This window comes from Hyaena hyaena, unplaced genomic scaffold (genome assembly GCF_003009895.1).
Source record: "Hyaena hyaena isolate Hyena2069 unplaced genomic scaffold, ASM300989v1 scaffold_298, whole genome shotgun sequence".
NCBI lineage: Eukaryota > Metazoa > Chordata > Mammalia > Carnivora > Hyaenidae > Hyaena > Hyaena hyaena.
In genome coordinates, this window is record NW_024080927.1 from 1,790,877 (window position 1) to 1,812,045 (window position 21,169).

The window sequence follows — 21,169 nt, forward strand, 5'->3', positions numbered from 1 at the left end:
AGAGAGCGTGAGCAAGTGAGAGGCAGAGAGAGAACTTAAAGCAGGCTCCAGGCTCCGAGCTGTCAGCATAGAGCCCTGCACGGGGCTCGAACTCACAAATGTGAGCCGAAGTCAAACGTTTAACTGACTGAGCCACCCAAGTGCCCCAAGCTTGGGTCTTGATGAGGGTCATGAGTTCAAGCCCCATGTTGGGCTCCCCAGTGTGGAGCCTACTTTAAAAACAAACAAATAAATAATGCTATTATTAAGGAAAAGGAAATAACATTTATTGGTGAGGTTCTGGAAAAACCGGACCCCTTGTATACCTGTGATGAGAATGTAAAATGGTGAGCCAGTATAGAAAACAGTATAGCAGTTCCTCAGAAAATTTAACAGAGTTACCACGTGATCCAGCAGTCCTACTTCTTTGGTATATACCAAAAAGAACTGAAAACAGGGGCAGCTGGTTGGCTCAGAAGAGCATGCGACTTTTAATTTTGGGGTCATGAGTTTTAGCCCCACATTGAGTATAGAGACTACTAGAAAAATAAATTTAGAGTTAAAAGAAAAAGAATTGAAAATGGGATTTGAAGAGAGATTTGTACACCCATGTTCATAGCAGTGTTATTTACAATAGCCAACAGCAGAATCAACCCAAATGTCCATTGATGGATAAATAGATAAGCAAAATATTGTATATACACAGAGTGGAATATTATTCACTCTTAAAAAGGAAAGAAATTCTTACATAAGTTTCCTGGATGGTGAAATCCTGAATATATTAGCCTTCTTGGCTTTTTCTTTTGCTTCACCTCTTTTATACCCTCTGTGTCTTTCCATACAACAGACACTTAGTTATGCCCCTGATGTGCATGTTTGTTAATTCATGTGGATGAGGATTCCCTCTCTAATCCACTGTCCATGGAGCACCAACATGATACCTCTTGTCTGGTCCTGCTAGACCAAGCAGTGTGATGACAGGGATCCAATTTTAGGTGTCTGACACAGTACCTGTCACATTTGAGACACATGGTAGGTATACCACAAACCCTTAATTGTATATGATAGTCAGGTGTGGATGCAACATGTGGAAACTTAAAATTTCTCTGCACGGATCTTATTGTGCATACTAACAACTAACAACCACACAGAGCTACCTTGTTGCCAGGCACATTTCTAAGCACTTTACAAATATTAGCTCATTTAAGCCTCTCAGCCACCCTCTGTTTATTATTATCTCCATTTACAGATGAAGAAATTGAGGCCTATCAAGGTTAAATAATTTCTTCAAGGTTCCAGTTAAGGAGGTGACAGGGCCAGGACCAGAGCTTCAGAGTCTGAACTGTGAATCTAACCCACTACATTATACCCTCTACATCCCCACACAGTAACTGCATTTGTGTACTAACCTTTCAAAACTAATAGGCTCCTGGGGCGCCTGGGTGGCTTAGTCGGTTAAGCGTCCGACTTTCGTTTAGGTCATGATCTCGCGGTTCGTGGGTTTGAGCCCCGCGTCGGGCTCTGTGCTGACTGCCAGCTCAGAGCCTGGAGCCTGTTTCAGTCTGTGACTCCCTCTCTCTCTGACCCTCCCCTGCTCACGCTGTCTCTCTCTCTCTCTCTCTCTCTCCTAGAAATAAATAAAACATTTTTTAAAAAATTCAAAATTAATAGGCTCCTAGTTAATGATACAACAAACATGTATATTTCTAATTTTACTTCCCAGGAGTCATTACTTTTTAGTCCTGGGAATTAGTACTAAATACATTATTTTTCAATTTCACCAGTAATATTGAGAATAAACATTAATCTTGTAGAGTTTCAGGAATTGTTTCCCTAATCCTGTTAATTACAAATGAAACTGGACTGGGGCCCCTTGGATGGCTCAGTTGGTTAAGTGACTTCAGCTCAGGTCATGATCTCACATTTCACGAGTGTGAGCCCCACATCGAGCTGTATGCTGACAGCTGAGAGCCTGGAGCCTGCTTCAGATTCTGTGTCCCCCCCTCTCTGTGCCCCTCCCCTGCTTGTGCTCTCTCTCTGTCTCTCAAAAAATGAATAAACATTAAAAAAAATTTTTAAATAAATGAAAGTGGACAAAAGCAAAAGAAATGTGAAAGAATCTGAGTTGCTTCATTGCATTTCTGATTCAGTTAAACTAGCATGTTGCTTTCTTTTGAAACAGGATGTCTGGGACTGTTCATCTTCCAGTCCCCTGTCCTGTTCAACTTGGTTCCTTAAGAAATGACACCTTGGAAGCTCAACTTCATGAGTATGTCAGACAAGGGAACTACATGAAAGTGAAGAAGATTCTTAAGAAAGGTAAGCACTGTACTGAAATTGCAGGTGCAACTTGGTTCACGTTTCTTTTTTTTAAGTTTATTTTTGAAAGAGAGAGCACGAGCTGGAGGAGGGGCAGAGAAACAGAGGGACAGAGGATCTAAAGGGGGCTCTGTTCTGATAGCAGAGAGCCCGATGCAGAGCTCAAATTCACGAACACTGAAATCACATTGTCTGAGCCAAAGTTGGATGCTTAATCGACTGAGCCACCCAGGTGCCGGGTTCACATTTCTGAATAGTACTGAAAGGAAAACCAGGTACATCGTGAAACTCTTAGGTTCTTGGAGAAATGGAAAGTTGAATTTAGAGATGCGATGTTCTCTACCAGTGCAGTCATATTGCTCAGTAGAGGTTTTAAATTGCTTTGGAGGCTGTTTTGTTTTGTACTAGGGAACCATAAGGTCTTCCAACTATTACACTCCTCAGATTTCTCCTCTCGCACGAGCCACCCACTTTTTAAAAAATAAAGTTTATTTGTTTATTATATTTTTTAAGCCATTGCCACACCCAACACATCCACTTTTAATTCTACCTGATTTTCTTCTTTAATCTACACCATTTAATGGAGTCTTCTGAAGCCTATGGTGAAGTGAGGAGACCAGCTTTCACAGTTCTTCCCTCCCTTTGCTTGTTCTAGGCACTTGGTGCTTTTGTTTCCAGGTGTTTTGTTTTGTTTTGTTTTTGCTGGATGCTATAGGCAGCTCTGCCTACAAGGCAGATGGAAATAGCAAATATAGCTTAGGCAATCTTCAGAAGAACAAACACTAAACCCTACATGGACAAAACCTCTGCTGGTATTTGGCCCTCGATCTGCAGATCCAGACCTTTTCAGAGTAAGAAGAAGTCCTGCTGAATCCCGCTCCCTTCTTAGTATAAAGGAAGAGGTTTCTGAAGCTTCTCTCAGCTGGTTTGTGAGACAGTCAGGATGACCTAATCTCTCTGTAGTGTATCTCCCATTTGCTTTAGTGGCATTACTGAGGACTTCCAGAAAGGTAACTCTCAATTTTTGCAGGATCCAACTATCCCACAAAATAATTCACCCAGAAGGTTCTCAAAAGTCTACAGATGATGTAGCTGACAGTGAGTTCAATAATTTATTTGAAAGGTCCTGTTGCTTTCCCCCTCAAAATTTTGCATTTTATTCCGAAACACATTCATATCTTTGTTAACATAAAAATGGATGTTCAGGATAGGTATGCTATGATTGCTAGTGTCTGTCTGTCCACACTCTCCAGTGTGGGAAGCAGAGTATTAGAACATTTATTATATCTTAGACATCTGAACGTTCTGCATCTTCAAATTATTGACACTAAGCTACAGCAGGGGATGTAACTAGATATGAAGCAGGACTTCATCTGTGTCTGGGAATTTCATCTAAAGCCTCAGAGTAGAGAACAAGGGGTGATGAGTTCCCCCACAGTCTCAAACAGGGTTTCTTAGGAGATAGCCAAAATAGTCCTTCATCTCCATCACCCACTTCAGGCTTATCTAGGAGAAGGCAGTGGGGTAGTGGTGGGATATCAGTGGAAAAGATTCCCTAAAAGGCTTTCATAGGAATAGAAAACTGGCTTTTCCCCTCCTTCCCAGCTTCAAGCCAAGTAAGAAGCCCTTCAGGTGACCCTCATGCAGAGAACTGTAGCATTTGCAAGCAGGATAAGCTGGGAGCCTGTGTCTCAGCCTGCTGAACAGTAGAGACATCAGCCCACACCAGCTGCCACCAAGGCAGTGTGAAAAGAACCTGCCATGAAACCTGGAATTTCGGGGTCAGGAGTATTGCCATCTGTCTCCTTCCTGGAGCTGCCCTTGATGGTTGGGTAAGCATGAGAAACCAGCAGTTGGATTAGCTACACTTCCACCAGTTAGTGGGGTGGGTAGACTCTACAGAGGGTAGCTAAGCCATCTAAAGCACCTCACCTATGAAGGAAAGAAGAATCCCAACAGAGAGACTGGAGGTATAGCAAGAAGCCAGCAGGAGAGGGCACTGGCCTACATTAGGGTGCTGTGAGGAGCAGTGGAGGACCCACTAAAGAGCAAGCATTAGGAGGAGGTCAAAAGCTACAAAGGGGATCAGCTAAGGTTGAAAGCCTTGCTCCTTGTCATCTCTTTGGTCCTCCTCCTCCAGTTCAGGAATTGCCAGAAGCAGCCTTGAAATCAGAGGAATAGAAGAGCAAAGAAGAGGGTTTGATTTCAATAGGACTGGACAATTTATGATCTGAAATGAGAATGTGCTTGAAGGCCTCAAAGTGAATTAAAGACAATAGAATCTGGGGTGCCTGGATGGCTCAGTGGGTTAAGCATCCAACTCTTGATTTTGGCTCGGGTCATGATCTCACAAAGTGAGATCGAGGCCCAGGTTGTCAGCATAGAGCCCGCTTGGGATTGTCTCTCCCTCTCTCTATCCCTCTCAAAATAAGTAAACATTTAAAAGAAAGACTGTGGAATCTGCCTAGATGCCTCTCTTGAGAGGGAAAGGGAGAGCCAACCAAAAAGGCATACTTGAGGTCAGTAAAAGGGAAAAATTGTTTCCTGATTGTATCCCTACTCAGTTAAGCCCATTCAGAAGACCAGTTATACAGATGATATGAGTTCTAAAACCCAAAAGATGAGTTCCTGAACCTCAACCAAGACTTTATTCATTTTTTAAAATGTTTTATTTTATTTCTAGGAGAGAGAGAGAGAGAGACAGTGTGAGCAGGGGAGGGTCAGAGAGAGAGGGGGTCACAGACTGAAACAGGCTCCAGGCTCTGAGCTGGCAGCACAGAGCCCGGCGCGGGGCTCGAACCCACGAACCACGAGATCATGGCCTAAGCGAAAGTCGGACGCTTAACCGACTAAGCCACCCAGGCGCCCCTATTCATTTTTTTATTACATGTATATCAACTGAGCCTTGGGGCTAAGAACATCAAGGACAGATGTATGACCTTGCTTTCTAGGAGTATAATCCAGCAGAAGAAACAGATACAAGTTAGTACTGAGAAGGGTGGGCAGGAGGCAAAGAAGTACAGCAGGTACATCTCAGCCTCCTTTTCTGGGGAGTAATCAAGGGAAACCTCTTAGAGGAAGCTATATTTAGGCCAGAACTTAATGAAGAAAAAGAGTTGAGTTGGGGGTGCCTAGCTGGATCAGTTGGTGAAGTATGTGAAGGTGTAGAGATTACTTTAAAAAATGAAATCTTCGGGGCACCTGGGTGGCTCAGTCAGTTAAGTGTCCAACCTTGGCTCAAGTCATGATCTTGCATTTTGCAAGTTCCAGCCGTGCATCCGGCTCTATGCTGACAGCTCAGAGCTTGGAGCCTGCTTCGGATTCTGTGTCTCCCTATCTCTTATGTCCCTCCCTTGCTTGCGCTCTGTCTCTGGGGAAAAAAAAAAGAATAAACATTTTTTTAAAATGACATCTTTAAAAAAATAGAATGTGCTGGAGCGATAGACCCATATACAGTTGGAGAGTCTGCTCTGAAGAGGCCAAGGTATGGGGCTGCCTGGGTGGCTCAGTCGGTTAAGCATCTGACTTCAGCCCAGGTCATCTGATCTTGCAGTTCATAGGTTTGAGCCCAGCATGGGACTTTTTGCTGACAGTATAGAGTCTGCTTGGAATTCTCTCTCTATCCCTCCCTAACTTGTGCTGTCTCTGTCTCAAAATAAATAAGTAAAACAAAAAAATTTTTGTTAAAAAGAGGCCAAGGTATGGCATGGATGGTGAGGGGGTCCTCTGAAAGTTTGGAGGAATGAAGAATGGAAAAGTGTTAAGATGTAGAAGGGCTGAGACCACAGACAGGCCCTTGAATGAAAGTGACTGGAAGGTACTTTATAACTTCAGTATGTAAGGACCTATATGAAACCAGGCAGTGTGTCTCAGACCTGGCCAGATTGCCCAAACACTGAGCCTTTCAGAACAAATTTAAGTACAGAGCATTTGGCTGTCTCTGAGGAGATGCTATTCGAAGTGGTTAGATGGGATGAACCTGATGGTCATATTAGTATGTATTCATTCATGTTAGTATGAAACACTGAAAAATGTGGTTGATTCAGAAAACCATGGGTATGTCCACATGGCAGTGTGCTTCCTAGGATCCTGGAAGATATGGGGCAAAAGCATTTTTATAACAAAGAGTTAAGTGATGAAAACAGTTAACATACATTCATATATAAGGTGTGTTCTTTGAGGAGAAACTGGGACTAACTTTTGCCACAGTAAATGAGTAGGCTGATTCTGAGATTTACCTACAAACCAGGATGGCGAATCATTCACTACTGAACTTTGAGGGATGATGTATTTAGTGCTTTATTAGAGAAATTAATTTGATTGGAGACTAGACTTCCTAAGACCACTATGGCTTACCAGAAAGAGTCCAGACTTCATTTAGTGCCAGACATACCTAGGTTTCAACAGTGGTTCCCCCAGCTGTGTAATTGATGTTATAGTCTGCATCTGTAAGAACAAGAAAATAATGACATCTTTCTTCAGCCTTTCTGTTTAGACGATGAAATGAAACAACGGATTAAAATGCCTGTCATCAAGTAGGCATTCAGCAAATCATCATGGTTATGATTATTATTATGGAGTAATAGAAGTGTACACCGGATCTTATTCTACCTCTGTCTCCTCTGCCTCTTTTCCCCACCCTTCTCTCTTTCAAGGCAAAGGAAACCTTACCTCCCCAAGTCAGCGGACTTCTGTAGCAAGCAAGAGGGAGTCCATCGCCGACCAGTGGCCTAAATTTAGGCTTAAGAAAAGCTAAGCGCTTTCTTAGTCTATACTGGGGCTTTCTTAGCCTATAGTGGGGCTTTCTTAGCTTATCGGGGGGCGGCGCGACCCGACCGGCACCCAGTTGGAGCCTGGTGCAGTGGGCGGGGTAATACAGTTCCCTCGGGGTTAGAGTCATTAGCATGCTGCGTGTGATTGGCTGGAGGAAGCCGCATGTTAATGATGTTTGTTACTGTTTTAGTGTTTCTGGACGATTTAAAGGCAAAAACTGTATTTTAAACTTTGTTATTTGACTGAATTATTATGAAATAGAAAATAAAATGTGTCTAAGTAGACAAATGAATTGAGAAAAAGTCACCATGACTAACAAGTATGTGGCTGTCATAGACCTGGCAGAGGCAGTAACCTTAAACCCAAGATTATACTTTCAGGGATCATTTCTATAGTTTGCTACTAGAGAAGTTTCTCTGAACGTGTAGAGTACCCGAAACCACGAGGAGGAGGTGCAGTGTTCCTTCCTGAGCGTGAAGCCGACTTTGGGTGTTGTTTTTACAGCTGCCTTTTGTCGTTGATGATTGTTCCGCCTCTTATTTGGAGAAGTGAGAGGGAAAGGATGCCGTCTGAGTGGTTTTTTTTTTTTTTTTTTTTTTTTTTACTGCTAATAGGTGTCTGGAAAATAGTTTTGGTTTAGGTACTGCGTGAAGAGAGGAAGCTGTGCTTTTTTTAATGTAAACAGTAGTAGTGTGTATTTCATTAACTTTTGGATGTCTGTACGATGTGGTTTTTAGTGTCCTATATAGATGAGAATTTTTTTTTATTAGATTATTGTGTGTAGTTGCAGTTCACACTAAATGGGGTTTTTTTGGTTTCTAGTCATTTCTTTTGGAACTTTTTTTAGTCGAAAGTACAACCTGCCAGAGTAGTTCTTGGAGTTCCCAATTTTTGAATTTCTCACCCGTTAATGCCTTTTGGCTTAATTACTGAATTTCCTGTTCAAGCTTTATTTTTAGTTATGTATATTTTAGCTTTCAAGAGGATTTTTAAAGATTTCTTGTGATTAATATAAATGTTGGTTTCTATAAAGTGTGGTCCTGTATTTGTCTAAACTGCAAAATGACAATCACAGTATGTTAATGTTTTATACAGAAATTTTTCTTGTGATGAGCACTGTTGTGATTTTTTGCTGTTGTTGTTTAAAGATTTTAAGTAATCTCTACACCCAAGATGGGGCTCAAACTCAGAACACTGATATCAGGAAGCACATGCTCTATCTACCCTGCTCTACCCACTGGGCCAGCCAGGTACCTCATGATGAGCGCTTTTAAGATCTACTCTGTTACGGGCTCTTGGGTCTCTGTGGGTTAAGCGTTGGACTCTTGATTTTGGTCAGGTCATGATCTTGTGGGTTGTGAGTTCCAGCCCTCTGATCATGCTCAATCCTGACTGGGGAGCCTGCTTGGGATTCTCTCTCCCTTTCTCTGCCTCTCTCCTGCTTGCTCTCTCTTTCCCCAAATAAATAAAATTTTATTTTTTTAAGTAAGAAAAAAAGAACCCTTTCTGGGCCACCTGGCTGGCTCAGTTGGAGAAGCAGGTGGCTCTTGATCTCATTGCCTCAAGTTTGAGCCCCACATGGAATGTAGAAATTAAATAAATATAACTTTATTTTTTTATTTTAAGAGTTTTTTTTTTTTTTAAGTTTTATTTATATCCGAGAGAGAGGGAGGGTCAGAGGGAGACAGAATCTGAAACAGGCTCCAGGCTTTAAGCTGGCCTGACACAGGGCTCGAACCCACGAACCGCGAGATCATGACCTGAGCCGAAGTTGGACACTCAACCGACTGAGCCATCCAGGCGACCCATAAATAAATATAACTTTAAAATGATCTTGCAGTTTGTGAGTTCGAGCCCTGCACGGAACTTGCTTGGGATTCTTTCCCCCCCTCCTCTCTTTCTGCCCTTTCCCTGCTCTTGCTCTCTTTCTCTCTCTCTCTCAAAATTAAGAAAAATACTTTTTAAAGGTTATTTATTTATTTACTTTGAGAGAGAGAGGGAGAAAAGAGCTCAGAAAGGGCAGAAAGAAGGGAGAGAGAATGCCAAGCATCATCTGCACTGTCAGCATGGAGCCCGATGTGGGGCTTGAGCTCCTGAGCTGAGCGGAAGTCCAGTGATTGAACAATTGAGCCACCTAGGCAACCCAACTTTTAAAAAAATGTTAAAAAAAAGTTTGAAAGGGAGCCTGGTCTTTGCTTTGGGAATGGATTAGAGAAGGGCAATGGTGAGTATAGATGAAGCTCTGTGCATCTGAAAGATGATCACTAGATCAGCCAGGGAGATGGTTGTGGTGAAGAAAAGTGGAGGAATTTGGGGGATAAATCATCAGCCTTATGACAGGTTGGTGTGAAGGAACCTGTCAGAGATGACCCTTGTTTTCTGGTTTGTGCTCCTGATTGGGCAGAAATGCCTAAAAATGATGTGTCACTGCTCCTCAGTGCACCTGGATTCCCTCTTTTTTCCCTTTGCAACTTCTGCACACCCTATGCCACCCACAATACTTCTGCCTACTTCTCTCCTTATAGGTTTACTTTAGTCAGGTCAGCTTAATAAGTTTTACCTAGTTCTAGTCTTAGACAAAACACAAAGAGTTTCTCATGTGGGTTACATGGAAGGAAATAAGGATTTACAAGATATAGAAAGGTAGAATGTCAGTGCTCAAGGCAGCCAGAGACAGCATTGTGGCCTTGGTGAGCCACTTAAGATTTTAAGTTTGTTTCTATTTTCTCAAACTCTTAGGGTTATTTCCAAGATTAAATGGGATGATCTATGTAAACGGTTTAGTGGAAGTTCTGGAGCATCTTAAAGTGGAGAAACAATAGGGTTTTTTTGTGTTTTTTTTCTTTTTTAACAAATAAGAGAAATCACGTTTAAGTCTGGGTTTTGGGGGGGGAAGAGTAGAGGTTTGTTACCTGGCAAGTTATTTTTAAAAAAATAGTAATCTAAGGCTTATTTAGGTTGAGGGGCAGTTGGGTGGCTCAGTTGATTAAGCATCCCACTCGTGATCTCAGCATGGTGAGTTCAAGCCCTGTACTGTGCTCCCCACTAGGCCTGGAGCCTACTTAAGAAGAAGACGACTTATTTAGGTGAATCTATTTATTTAATTAATTTATTTATTTTTAAATGTTTTATTTCTAGGAGAGATAGAGAGACAGCATGAGCAGGGGAGGGTCAGAGAGAGAGGGAGACACAGAATCTGAAAAAGGCTCCAGGCTCTGAGCTGGCAGTCAGCACAGAGCCCGACGCGGGGCTCGAACCCACGAACCGCGAGATCATGACCTAAGCGAAAGTCGGACGCTTAACCGACTAAGCCACCCAGGCGCCCCTATTTAATTTATTTATTAATACTGAGTTGCATCAAAAAGAAAACGAAAAATAAGCTGTGATCTGTCTAGACAGACCTGATGATATGTAAAATAAAGGTGCTACAATTTAAGATTTAAAAAATTCAAACAATATAAAAATATACAAAGTTACCAATTAAGGCAGACCTCTCCTTCCCTAAAGTTCCCAAAGTAACCACACTATAGTCGTTACTTTTTTCCTAAGTTAAAAAAAAAAATTGGAGGGGAAACAAATAGTTTTTCAAAATAAACTAATATGTTCCCCATTTAAGACTGGCCTACCTGCATTATTTTGAAAAGCTAACCAGGTGAGTCTGCTAAGTACCCCTCAGGTCCACACTCAAGTGAGTAATCAGCAGCCCGTCTCAAAGTAAAAATGTCAAATTAACCTACCAATTCGTTTTCGAAAATCCGGGTCTTAGAGGTTTTAAAAAAAAAAATCCCACCCACCGACGCTGCGTGTCATACTTGAGATGCAAATATTAATTGGAGCCTCTGACGCGCCCTTTTCCTCCTTTAGTCCGGAAATGCTTTTAGAGTCAGAAAGACAAGAGCTTCTGATTGGCTGTCAATCCGTAATAGGTTAATTAAAAACTAAAAGTCGTAGCTTCTTAAAGTAAAAAAACCTCGTAAGAGTATTCAGAATTTTTTTAAGGTGGCATATAAAATAACGTTTTAGAAATTATGTGGTATTTCTCAAAAAGGAGGTATGTGGGGGGGGGGGAATGTCGCCATCAGCGAAAAGTGGATGGCTGCTATAGACGCAGCAGAGTTAGGGAGTCACCGGCTAAGACTATACTTTCAGGGATCATTTCTATAGTTCATTACTAGAGAAGTTTCTCTGAACGTGTAGAGTACCCGAAACCACAAGGAGGAGATGCAGTGTCCCTTCCTGAGCGTGAAGCCGACTTTGGGTGTTGTCCTTACAGCTGCCCTTTGTCATTGATGATCGTTCCACTTCTCTTTCTTGGAGGAGTGAGAGGGAAGGGATGTTATCTGAGTGGTTTCTGTTAACAGAGCTATCAAGAACTGAGATAATTGTGCTTTTTGGTTGTTGTGACATTGAGATAGGCTCTTTTCAATTGGTGCAACAGTAGTGGCACTCCGTCCTTGCTACTTAAAGCTATGGTACTCTTGTGTCAAGGTGTTTCTCGCTGTAATTTCTGAGCTAGCGTGATTTTCTTTAGTTTTCTTTTTAAAGGTGTTTAGTAGTTTTGAGAGTCTAGCTGGGAATCCAGAGGGGTGGGCAGAGAGAGGGAGACGCAGCTAAAGCAGGCTTCAGCTTCTGATAAGACATTAAGTCGGAGGGGTTTAGTCTTAGCATAAAAGAGCAGAGAATAGTTTTTTCTTGCCATCCTAGTTAGTAGTATGGTATTAAAAAAGTGACTTAGTGTCTTGTGTAGCCTGAAGTCACTAACACTGTGTTGGCAATTCAGTTGTGTCAGGGGTTGAGGTGCAAGTGTGAGGCCAGTTTAGGCACCTTCTGCATTCATCTACACATAGCATAGAATGATGGTGGTGATTGAGAAAGACAAATTGACCAGATGTGAAACATATTTGTGTACTGTTGGCAGAATTTGGGGGATTGGTTTTCAGTGTAGGTATAGTGAGAGATATATTAAGGATAATTGTCAGAGACACCTGGGTGACTCAGTTGATTAAGCATCCGACTTCTGCCCAGATCTTGGTCTCAGTTTTTGAGTTTGAGTCCTGCGTTGGGCTTGGTGCTGGTATCTTGGATCCTGGAACCTGTTTCGGATTCTGTGTCTCCCTCTCTCTGCCCCTCCCCCACTGTCTCTCAAAAATAAACATTTTAAAAAATTTTTAAAAAAAAGGATAATTGTCATGTTTTATGGCTTGAGCAAATGGGTTCCTTGTGTTAAGATGGGGAGAGTGGAAGAACTGAATTAGGTTGGAAAGTGATAAGAGTTCAGTTTAGGATATATTTAGGAGAGATTTCTGACCTTTAACAGATGATTGCCATAAGGGGCAGCCAGATAGTTAGAAGGGAAACCAGATGAACGTGCTTGACCAAAGCCATGGAAGGGGAGTGGGGACAGAGAAGTGTATAGAAAGGAGATGAGAGATGAAGTTGCACTTAGAAAGGTATCCATGGTATTTAATGGTGACTTTCTTGGTCTTGTGATAGAGAAACTCTTTTGGGATGGGCTGATCAGTGAAGGGTAGAAGGGCTTGTCACTCAGTGGGTGTAAAGAGCTCCTGGAAGAAAATCAAGCAGTGATAGAGATTATAGAGGTAGATATGCATTTAGCTAGTGGAGGGTAAGGAGGGGTGAAGGGTGGGGGGTGGAAGGATATGGGATATAGATAGGGTTTAATTTTTTATTTTTTTAAACGTTTATTCATTTTTGAGAGACAGAGTGTGAGCAGGGGAGGGGCAGAGAGAGAGGGAGACACAGAATCCAAAGCAGGCTCCAGGCTCCAAGCTGTCAGCGTAGAGCCTGATGCGGGGCTCAACCTCACGAGCTGTGAGATCATGACCTGAGCCGAAGTCCGACACTCAACTGACTGAGCTACCCAGGCGTCCCAGACAGGGTTTATTTAAAGATGGGAGAACAAGTCTGAGTTCAGATGGAAGGATTGGGTAGAGCAGGAGAAATTGAAATTTAGGAGAGAGCAGCTCCCACTGGGCAGCCAGAGTTCATGGGAAGTGCAGATGTAGGTGGTGTGTCCCTGTAGTGAGATCATACTGAGGGTGTTTCATCTGATAGCTTCAAGTTCAGTGCCAAGTGTGAGGCAAAATTGTTGCTGAGGTAGGCTGATGAGGAGAGTTGAGAATAAAGAAGGAATTAAGGGTATTTGGCTGGCTCAGTTAGTAGACATGAGACTCTTGATCTCAGGGTTGTGAGTTCAGGCCCCACATTGGGTGTAGAGATTAGTTAATAAAATCTTAAATTTTTGTTTTAATATTCTTTATTTTTAGAGAGAGACAGAGTGGGAGTGGGAGAGGGAGACACAGAATCAGAAACAGGCTCCAGACTCTGAGCTGTTAGTACAGAGCCTGATGCAGGACTCAAACTCATGAACTGTGAGATCATGACCTGAGCCAAAGTCCGATGCCCGACTGACTGAGCCACCCAGGCATCCCTTAAAAATAAAATCTTAAAAAAAAAAAAAGGAGAAAGAACGAAATCATCATTCCAGGATGCAGGTGTGGAAAAGGTGCCTCCCAAGGGGTGCCTGGCTGGCTCAGTTGGTGGAGCACATTGGGTATAGGGATTACTTAAAAATAAAATTAAAAAGAAAGAGGGGCACCCGGGTAGCTTAGTCGGTTGAACGTCTGACTCTTTTTTTAAAACATATTTAACGTTTATTTATTTTGAGAGACAAAGCACAGGTGGAGGAGGGGCAGAGAGAAGGAGACACAGAACCAGAAGCAGGCTCCAGGCTCTGAGCTGTCAGCACAACTCATGGACCTCGAGATCATGACCTGAGCTGAAATTGGGACGCTTGACTGACTGAGCCACACAGGCGTCCCGGAAGTTTCTTACCCTCAGTCTTTCCCTCTAACCTAGGGAGATGTAGTAGTAATAGCATCGGTACATGGGATTCTTGTAAAGAAAAATTAGATAAAGCAAGTGCAGTCATAGAACACTCCCTTCCCCCATTCTAAAAAAGCCTCTCCCTGAGATGAGAAATGCCTGTCTCTTCTCCAGTCTTTCCTGTTATCAGCAGCGTGCACGGAGTTGTTCCAGGCACAGACTGGCTTGTCATCTTTGAAACCTTGTTCCCTCACCCATCAGTGTGTACATCAGTGTGTCCTGTTAATTCAACTTCCAGAACAGGTGAAGTTTCTCCTTCCAAATGCAAGTCATGGGGCGCCATGGTTAAGTGTCCAACTTCGGCTCAGGTCATGATCTCATGGTTCGTGGGTTCGAGCCCTGCGTTGGGCTCTGTGCTGACAGCTAGCTCAGAGCCTGGAGCCTGTTTCAGATTCTGTATTTCCCTCTCTCTCTCTGATCCTCCCCTGTTCATGCTGCCTCTGTCTCTGTCTCTCTCTCAGAAATAAATAAAACATTAAAAATTTAAAAAAAAAAAAAACAAAAAACAAATGTAAGCCATGATGATGACTCCCATAGACCCCTGAGACAGTGGTCTCAGAGCTGGTCTCCACAGCTTTAAACTTCTCAGTGGCCTCCTATCACACTTAAAATCCAGACTTCCCTGGTCTTGCCCTTCCCTAGAACACCCTCAGATATCTGGCCCCTGCCTGGCCTTCCTTCTCCCTCATTACCCTTATGCTCCCTAGCTGTCCTCAAGTGGCTGGAATGTACAACTCTGTTCCCTTCTTTGAATCTTTGCATTAGTTGTTTTCTCTGATTAAATGTAACGTCCAAAGAGAGCCTTCTTTGACTACCCAAATCTAAAGTAGCCACCAATCTCTCTGTGTTTCAACACTGAAAAAATCCTGAGCATGCCTTATTATCTGACCTCCTCTCTCCATCACTAGAATGTAAGCTCAGTGTGATGAGAGTAGGGACCTTTACTCACCTTCACACCTCTGTATATCCAATTCCTAGGATAGTACTTTAGCACGTAGAAAAGTGGAATAATGGTTAAGGTGACCTACCACCTCTGCTATTTAACAGCTGTGTGACCTTCGGCAAATTACCCAATCTTTCTGTGTCTGTTTCTCCGTCTATAAAACTGGATGACGAAAAGCAAAGCACTGAGAATGATGCCTGGTATCTGGTAAGCCCTCAGTATATAGTAGCTAATATTATCAAGAATTGGCACTTAAGTTGTAGCTCGCACCCAGGAGTATAAGGGGTTCAGAGCACGTGGGTCTGGGGTTCCCAGATAGACCAGCTTCAGCCATTTGCCACTGACAAAACCGAAAGGCAGAGAAACTGTTGGGAAGGTAAGTAAAGCTATGCACCGTAAGATGGCTGCCGGGAATAACATAAGCTCTAGCTCCTGGCTTAGAGCCTCTTGTGGGTTCTTCCTCCTGCTCTGCTTGCCTTTCACACCAAATTACTACTAATGTGGAGTATGGAAATAACAGATGGTAAATTGTCCCCCGTGCTTGTGCTCGAGACTCAGATCTCTGGAGAAGGATCTCCTCTGAGCCCACCGGTGTAAAGTAAAGCTCCAATCCACCAAGATCTCCGAGTGCCACTTGGTTTTCCTGCCAGTGTCCCAGCCTGGTTCTATAACAAAACAAGGGGAGATGAAACAAGAAAGGACTCTATTTCAGTGAAGCCCATACCGGGAAGACAATGGACTAGTGTCTAAGACTGTCTCCAAAATGCCCCAAATACTTCTAGGTTTGTATAAGGAAAATGTGGGGTAACGGTGGGTGGGTGCATGCAGGTAGGCAGTGAAGGTTAAATCGATAATTGTCTTGAAGTTAATTCCAGGTAGGGTCTTGCTGGCTCAGGGCAGTCCTAGTTGCTTAAGGGAGTAGTTTTGGTTCCCAATAGGTTATGCTTTTTCTGCAGGATCTTTGCTTGAGTTAAGAAATAAGCTCAAGGGGCAACTGGGTGGCTCAGTTGGTTAAGCGTCCAACTTCGGCTGGGATCATGCTCTTAGCATTCAGAATTCGAGTCCCCTGTTGGGCTCTGTGCTGGCAGCTTAGAGCCTGGAGCCCGTTTTGGATTCTGTGTCTCCCTCTCTCTCTCTCTGCCCCTCCCCCATTTTGGATTCTCTCTTTTTCTCTCTCAAAAATAAATAAACATTTAAAAAAGTTTTTATTTTTTTATTAACAAATTTTTTTTAATGTTTTACTTATTTTTGAAAAAGAGAGAGAGAGAGCGTGAGCAGGGGAGGGTCAGAGAGAGAGACGGAGACACAGAATCCGAAGACGGGCTCCAGGCTCTGAGCTAGCTGTCAACACAGAGCCCAACGCTGGGCTCGAACCCACGAACCGTGAGATCATGACCTGAGCCAAAGTTGGACGCTTAACTGACTGAGCCACCCAGGCGCCCCTAAAAAAGTTTTTAAAAAATAGATAAGCTAGAAAGAAAACCTTAGGGGTGCCTGGGTGGCTCAGTTAAGCATCTGACTCGATTTCAGTTCAGGTCATGGTCTCATGGTTTGTGAGTTTAAGCCCCACATTGGGCTCTGCACTGTCCCTGTGGAGCCTGCTTGGAATTCTCTCTCTCCCTCTGTCTCTGCCCCTCCCTGCCGGTGTCAGAATAAATAAACAATTTTTTTAAACTTGAAAAAAACATTTTAATCAGAAAGTTTAAGGTCATGGGTGTCTGGATGGCTCAGTCAGCGGAGCATGCGACTCTTGATCTCAGGGTTGTAAGTTTTAGCCCTAGGTTGGGTGAAGAGATCACTTACAAATAAAATCTTAAAAAAAAAAAGTCTGAGGGGTCTGGGTGGCTCATTGGTTAAGCATCTGACTTTGGCTCGGGACATGATTTCACGGTTCATGAGTTCTTTATTTTTGAGAGAGAGAGGGAGAGGGAGACGGAGTGCGAGCAGGGGGGAGGCAGAGAGGGAGACACAGAATCCAAAGTAGACTCCAGGTTCTGAGCTGTCAGTACAAGATCCCTGATGCAGGGCTTGAACTCACAAAAGTGAGTTCATGACCTGAGCTGAAATTAGACGCCCAACTGACTGAAGCACCCAGGCACCCCCAAAAGTCCTCTTTCAAAGCCCTCTTTCAACTCCACCAAACAACTAGTTTTATCTTAAAAACCCAGAAAATGGTGTACCTGGCTGGCTCAGTTGTCAGAGCATGCAACTCTTGATCTCAAGGTTGTGAGTTCAAACCCCACACTGAGCATTGAGATTGCTTAAAAATACATACATACGTACTCAAAAAGTGTGAATAAGTAGTGCATACATGTGGCACAAAACCCAAAAGGTTTTGTTTCTCAGCACTGTTTCTCAGCCGCCTAGTTCCCCTCCCTGCCACAGTCATAGTGCTCTGTCTCTAATTTACCAGTATTATGAAAGTCAAACTCTTAGAACAGCCATTTCACGCAACTGCTATAATATACTGATCACTCCAATCAACTTGCTTCTTACCAGCAAAGGCCAAGGCGAGGCATTTCCTTTAGCTTTCAGGTGTGGGTGAGGCCGCTTTAACAGAACTGTGAGGGGAATGCTTCCTCAGCTTTGAAGATGCAGGCTGATTGGCTGGCATTCAGTCTTATGTTAATTAAGCGTGGCTGTTAATTTTTGTTTTTTTTTAAGATCTTACATTTCCACTTAAAACACTGAAATGCATTTTTTAAGTGATAGTATTTGAAAGATTGCATTACAAAACCTCTTTCTGTTTTTCCAGTAGAATCAGAAATGGGGCAACTATCTCGCCATCAGCCCAAAGTGCACGGCAGCCATAGACCCAGCAGAGTTAGGGAGTCACCGGCTAAGACTATACTTTCAGGGATCATTTCTATAGTTTGTTACTAGAGAAGTTTCTCTGAACGTGTAGAGTACCCGAAACCACGAGGAGGAGATGCAGTGTCCCTTCCTGAGCGTGAAGCCGACTTTGGGTGTTGTCCTTACAGCTGCCCTTTGTCATTGATGATCGTTCCACATCTCTTTCTTGGAGGAGTGAGAGGGAAGGGATGCCATCTGAGTGGTTTCTTTCTTTTTGTTGTGAATGTTAGTCTTGCTGTGTAGCTAGTGATTTTTTTTGTTTTTTTTTTTTTTCTAGTTGTATATGTGTCTTTTTGGTTTCTGTGTGTGGGTTTTTTTTTTTTTTGGTATACATGGAGGGCCTTCCTGTTTAAGAGAAATTTAGTCTTTAGGGCTCCTAGGTGGTTCACTTGAGTTTGTTTCCTTGGTTACTACTCAGTTTTGGTTCCTGTGTTGATTGTGTGGACCCAGCTTGAGATTTTCTCTATTTCTCTCTCTGCTCCTGCTAGTTCTGTCTCTCTCAAAATAAGTAAGTAAAGTTTTTAAAAATGTTAGGTGTTTTTGGGGGGGGAGGTGGGGGGGAGGGACAGAGAGAAAAGGAGATGGAGTATCTTAAGTGGGCTGCAGATCAGGGCTGAAGTCAGCTGTTTCATCGCTTAACTGACTAAACTACCCAGGTGCCCCTGGGTTTTTTGTTGTGTTTTTGTTTTTCTTTTTTTAATTCAACTAGTTTATTGAGTATATTTTGGGGGTTAATGCTGTTTGACTTTGGGCCTTGTTTGTGTTTTGAGCAATGGCATATCATCTTGAGTCGTTCCTTGTTGTTGTTATTGTTGAATGAATGAATGAAGGGAGGGACTTTGAAGAATTAAAGATGCTTTCTCGCTGCCAGTATTCCCATTCATTTTTCATCTTTATTTTTACATGCTCCACCAAATGCCCAGGTAAATCTGAGTATAATCACACCCCCACCTAAATAATTTGGTCATTTCCAGGTAAAACCCTTTACATCAATTCTCAGCATCATTGCACTGGACTTCATTCACAGCTCCAGGGTTCTCATCCCGATAGAGCTACAGATCCAGAGAGAGAGAGAAAAAGAGAGATGCTTTGGTGGAGCACCTCTACTGCTAACAACAGGGGAAGAGGACCCAGGAGTTTTTACTGCCTTGAGAGATGAAAAAGGTAGTCACAGTCCCAGGGAGCTGAAATCTTAGGCTCAAAGCCTGGGAAATGTCTGTTTTAAGAAGCAGACATCACAGGGCACCTGGGTGGCTCATTCGGTTGAGCTCCCAGCTTCAGCTCAGGTCACGATCTCGAGTTCGTGAGTTCGAGCCCTGCGTCAGGCTCTGTGCTCACAGCTCAGAGCCTGGAGCCTGCTTTGGATTCTGTGTCCCCCTTTCTCTCTGACCCTCCCCTGCTCGCTTTCTCTCACTCTCTCTCTCAGAAATAAATAAAAAACATTAAATTATATATATATAAATATATATTATATAATATATAATATATATAATATATATATAATATATATATATATATAAAAGAAGCAGACATATGACAAAGGAGCTGCAGTCAGCAAACCTAATTTCAGACTTCCTATAGTTAAAATGGATTCCGGTTTATTGTTCAGTTTTATGTAAATCAATGAACTCTTACCACATATTCCTAACTCTTCAGAACACTTTCAATACATGTTTTTCGTCAAATTTATAATCTCTTGGTTTTGCAAGCTGGACCACTGTCTCTCTAGCACAGCTTGAACCCCTGGTTTCTCTTAGCCACCATTTTGGGAATTCCCTTAGCTGGATTACAGCTCATCTTTTCTGGTTTCCATTCCTCTATCTTTGTGCATTCTTACATTTTACTGAAACACAGAAAAAGGGTGCACTGAACATAATTACTTTGGAATATGAAAAACGTAATTACTTTGGAATATGAAAAAAAAACAAATATGAAAATCTGAAGAGTGTTTTTTCTTCCATCCTCATACTTAATTGATAGTTTGGAAGGCACAAAATTCTAGGTTGAAACAAATTTCCCTCAGAATTTGAAGCTATTTTTTCATTATTTCATTTCTTTCTTAGTTTTCAGTCTTGTTATTGAGAACCTTGATGCCATTCAGATTACTAATTTTTTTTTTAATATTTTTATTTATTTCTAGGAGAGAGAGAGAGACAGCGTGAGCAGGGAAGGGTCAGAGAGAGAGGGAGACACAGAATCTGAAACAGGCTCCAGGCACTGAGATGGCAATCAGCACAGAGCCCGAAAAGGGGCTCAAACCCAAGAACCAAGAGATCATGACCTAAGCAAAAGTCGGACGCTTAACCGACTAAGCCACCCAGGCGCCCCAGATTACTAATTTTTTTAACATTTATTTATTTTTGAGAGACAGAGCATGAGCAGGGGAGGGGCAGAGAGAGAGAGGGAGACACAGAATCTGAAGCAGGCTCCAGGTTCTGAGCTGTCAGTGCAGAGCCAGACGCGGGGCTCGAACTCATAAGCTGTGAGATCATGACCTGAGACAAAGTCAGCCACTTAACCGACTGAGCCACCCAGGCGCCCCCGATTACGGATTTTTTTTTTATATGTGAAGTGGTCCTCTACTTACTCTGAAGAATTCTAGTTCTTCTGTTTATCCCTGGTCTTTTGAAATGTCATGATGGTGGTTCAGCATAAATCTGTTTGTCTTCATTGTGATGTGTACTTAGTGAGGTCTTTGAACCTGGACACTCATATTTTTAAGTCCTCAAAAATTTCATAAAATTCTTGGGGCACTTCGGTGGCTCAGTCATTTAAGCATCTGACTCTTGACTTCAGCTCAAGTCATGATCTCATGGTTTGTGAATTCGAGCCCTGCATCTGGGTCTGTGTTTACAGCACGGAGCCTGCCTGGGATTCTGTCTCCCTCTCTCTGCCCCTATCCCCATTGCTCTCTATTTCTCTCTCAAAATAAAATTTAAAAATAGATAAACTTAAGAAAATAAATATAGGAAATTTGCATAAAATTCTTTTTTATTGCCAAAACTTTAGGCAGTGGATTCTCTACTTTAAAAAAAATTTTTTTTATTTATTTTGAGGGAGGGGAAGAGAGAGAGAACATGTGTGTGTGCATACATGAGCGGGGAGGGTCAGAGAGCCATTATCTTTATTACACTGGGCAGTAAGCATCCCTGCACTTTGCTCTAAAGGAGATACTATATCTTCCAAAGTTTGGTATACAAACATCTTAAAAAAGATAGTCTGGGGAGCCTGGCTCTCGTGGCTAGAGCATGTGACTCTCAATCTCAGGGTCACGAGGTCAAGCCCCATGTTGGGAACATTCAGTAGGTGTTTAGGATATTGTGGGTATACAAGGTTATTTCATAGTCTCTGCTCTTCTGAGACATAGTCTTATGCATAGAACAGGCATAAATCACA

The 21,169-nt window shown here is 42.6% G+C and overlaps 1 protein-coding gene and 3 non-coding genes across 8 annotated transcripts in view; all 4 read left to right on the forward strand.

Annotated features, from left to right (window-relative positions):
* The first annotated feature begins 2,162 nt into the window (after positions 1 to 2,162).
* TEX14 (testis expressed 14, intercellular bridge forming factor) overlaps positions 2,163 to 21,169 on the forward strand; it is an 86,150-nt gene continuing 67,143 nt past the window's right edge. For all 5 annotated transcript variants that reach the window (XM_039247338.1, XM_039247341.1, XM_039247342.1 and 2 more), the window contains exon 1: positions 2,163 to 2,298. In XM_039247338.1, coding sequence (XP_039103269.1) covers positions 2,163 to 2,298 — 136 coding nt within the window. The remainder of the gene's footprint in view (positions 2,299 to 21,169) is intronic.
* On the forward strand, positions 7,436 to 7,649 carry LOC120241949. Its single transcript, XR_005530991.1, has one exon. It is a non-coding gene; the product is annotated as a small nucleolar RNA U3 (small nucleolar RNA).
* LOC120241948 lies at positions 11,205 to 11,420 on the forward strand. Its single transcript, XR_005530990.1, has one exon. It is a non-coding gene; the product is annotated as a small nucleolar RNA U3 (small nucleolar RNA).
* On the forward strand, positions 17,762 to 17,977 carry LOC120241947. Its single transcript, XR_005530989.1, has one exon. It is a non-coding gene; the product is annotated as a small nucleolar RNA U3 (small nucleolar RNA).